General features: G+C 41.3%; 1 protein-coding gene across 1 annotated transcript in view; it reads right to left on the bottom strand.

Annotated features, from left to right (window-relative positions):
- The window catches only part of LOC126397456 (multimerin-2-like), a 7941-nt gene extending 5677 nt beyond the window's left edge, over positions 1-2264 (bottom strand). Inside the window, exons 1-2 of the mRNA XM_050056280.1 lie at positions 1862-2264; positions 980-1147 (exon numbers count right to left, since the gene is read on the bottom strand). Of these exons, the coding sequence (XP_049912237.1) occupies positions 980-1147; positions 1862-2228 (535 nt within the window). The 5' untranslated portion in view covers positions 2229-2264. The remainder of the gene's footprint in view (positions 1-979; positions 1148-1861) is intronic.
- Between the last annotated feature and the right edge of the window lie 670 nt (positions 2265-2934).

Genomic DNA, 2934 nt, shown 5'->3' with positions numbered 1-2934 from the left:
GCTTTGGAAAGCAGAGCTAGATGGTAAACAAACATGGCAGCACACCGGTAAGGTAAGACAACACTTTTACATGTCGTTTTCTATATGTTCTCTGACATTTATCCTAACAATATGAGGCGGTCTTTGTGGAAAAAAAAGCTTGTTTAGTGGACTAACTTTGCACTTGAAGTATGCCCGTTCACTTATGTTTTAACAGGTCTGACCCTACTATGCGCCCCGGCTGTATCTAAGCTAACGGCTAACATGCTAACTGTTATTTTTATGTCACTAGTCACTTGAAACAAATTTAGGACGATAGGAGACAGGTTGAAATAAACCGAAATTTCCCTTTAAGAGCTGGGAATTCCCTATAGAGCGTGTGGGAGGGGAGGTGGAAGGGTCCAACAAGCCTCAGACTTTGACCTGGGAGCCCGCTGTTCACTTCCTGTGCGAATGTTGAGTCAAACCATGATGTTTTTTTCTGAACCCAACCATGTGCTTCTGCTACTCTTGTATAGCACCTTTCTAGTCTTCTGACCACTCAAAGTGCTTTATACACCATGAGTCACACACATTCATACGCTGGTGGCTGAGGCTACCATTCAAGGTGCCATCTGCTAGTTTAACTCACTCTCCATCACGAGCAGTTTGGGGTTCAGTATCTTGCTCAAGCATACTTCGACATGCAGACTGGAGCAGCCAGAAATCGAACCACCGATCTTCCAATTAGTGGACAATCTGCTCTACCTTCTGAGTCATAGGCACCCTCAAGCATATATTGACACGCCATCCTGGAACGTCAATAACAGATGCAGGAGGTTACCTAGCGTGTCATATTTAGACATGAAAGTCCACTGACTAAGCAGCGATATTGGACGAGTTGGGATGAGAACATGTTGCACATTCTGCTCGCTCATTATTCAGACACATGCTACACTGGAATAAAGTCAGGTTTTTGGTTGGGTCCAGTCAAAATATGAGGTCATTTTTAGTATCCTACCTGTTTTTGATTTCTCCAGGTCCTCCACAATTATGCTCTGCAGTTGCACTTGAGTCTCAGTGGTACTTAACGCTCCTCTTAGAGCAGCCACTTCTCTGCTCTGATTGTCCAGGTCTTTCTCACCGGCTGCCACTCTCTGTCCAACACCTCCCAGCTCTGCTGATAGCACTAGAATAAAAAGCCACAAGCTGCTCATATACATTCAACGCATCTATCAACAGCAATCTCTGACCTATTGTAAGTACTATCACAAAAAATCAAATGAAAATATTCAGCACAGCCTCGAGCAAGATTCATTTATTCCTGAAAATAAAAACATTTGAATCAATATTTGGAAAAACAAACAGTGATAGAAGTCATAAAAATGGATTCCTTTAAACCAAACTTCAAACAAACCAAAATATTGACTGTGGAAACTTTTACATCCAAATGACTCGTATATCACCGCAGAGCTGACAGTTATGAAGCAGGAAATGTGCCCATATGCCTGTGAATCACTGTGAATATTATTTCTGCATCCACAGAGTCAGGATCCCATTTATTGTCATCCTCAGAAGAAGAAGAAGCAATTCTTCGACGCTGTTGTGAATCATCTGTTGGTAATGGTTGTGGCAGGGTGTGTGACATGTGCCTGCGTCGCCTCAGTCTTGCATATGTGCTTCAACTTTTTAAAACTCATACATTAGAAAAAAAAAAACACATGATAAGCTTATAAAATACACCTTATTAAAGATTGAATCAGTGTTTATAAACATATTGGCTTGTAACAAAAAAGCAGTTTCTAGATGGGGCCTCTTGTCACATTTTATTGGTCTATGAGTTAAAAGCAGTTCTACCTGACACATTTCCTTATGTCAATACACTCAAATAAAAAATGTGTACCTGAATTTTCCCTCTCCAGCTCAGCCATCTTGTTCCTGGCGACCACCAGCTCTGCTCTCTGCTCTTCCACCTCCTTTAACATGTTCCTCAGCTCATAAGTCAGAAGCACGACTTTGGTCCTCTCCTCCTCCGCCTGAAGCTCGGTGTCTCTCACTCGGGTCTCCAGGCTCCTCAGCTCTACCCTCTGCTCCACCACAACGGTGCCCATGTCATGAACCATGTCTTTAAGCATTTTCAGTTCATTCCAGATAGCAGCGATGGATGGGTCAGGCGTTTGAGCCATCACTGTTGACAAGCAGAGCAGCAGCACCATCTGACCCACTGGACCCCTCATCCTGAGCAAATCTGAGAGATGATTAAATGTCATCTGGGCAGCTCACTTGCCTTATATACAACCAGTGTGATGTTGTAAGCCACTGGATGGGAATGTTGCAGGTGTCCAGCAGAAAAAGAGTCACTAATAGAAAACCACTGGTAAACAAGTTTAACCTGACACGTTGTGGGAAGAGTACAATCTGCTTTACATGGCACAGTTTCAATGTCAAACTGCAGTTCAAAAACAGTCTCCATAATACATACAAAAGCAACAAATCATAACACAGTTAAAATATATTGCTTTACTTTATTGTACAAATATACAAAAACGTGATTAACTAAATTTTCTTTGTATTCCTGGTGTCTTTCTCTCTGTACTCCCTTTAAAGTTGAGTTTTAAAACATGAAAGTGAGCTGACAGGAGTATTACAAACACAAAATCTAACTGAGAGTAAAATCAATAAGGCTCTGCACTGCTCAGCACATTAAAATGAATATACAGTACAATGGAAAGCAAGAAATGGTCAGCTGAAGTAATCGGTGCTAAACAGAATGTATCTAACACAAAACATATTAAATAAAATGTAAAGAAATAGTTCGACATTTTGTTTGACATATGTGTATTTGATGTCTTACCAAGAGGTAGGTGAGCTTCAGTCTTTACTCTGAGCTAGCCAGAGGCCTGTACGAAGCCAGTTCAACATACCCAGGATTTCTTATTTCAATGCATGTGACTTTAAAGACAGTGTGTTTGTGTG

Source organism: Epinephelus moara, chromosome 11, assembly GCF_006386435.1.
Source record: "Epinephelus moara isolate mb chromosome 11, YSFRI_EMoa_1.0, whole genome shotgun sequence".
Lineage (NCBI taxonomy): Eukaryota > Metazoa > Chordata > Actinopteri > Perciformes > Serranidae > Epinephelus > Epinephelus moara.
Note: the sequence above shows the minus strand (reverse complement) of the source record. Positions and strands in the feature narration are given on the sequence as shown.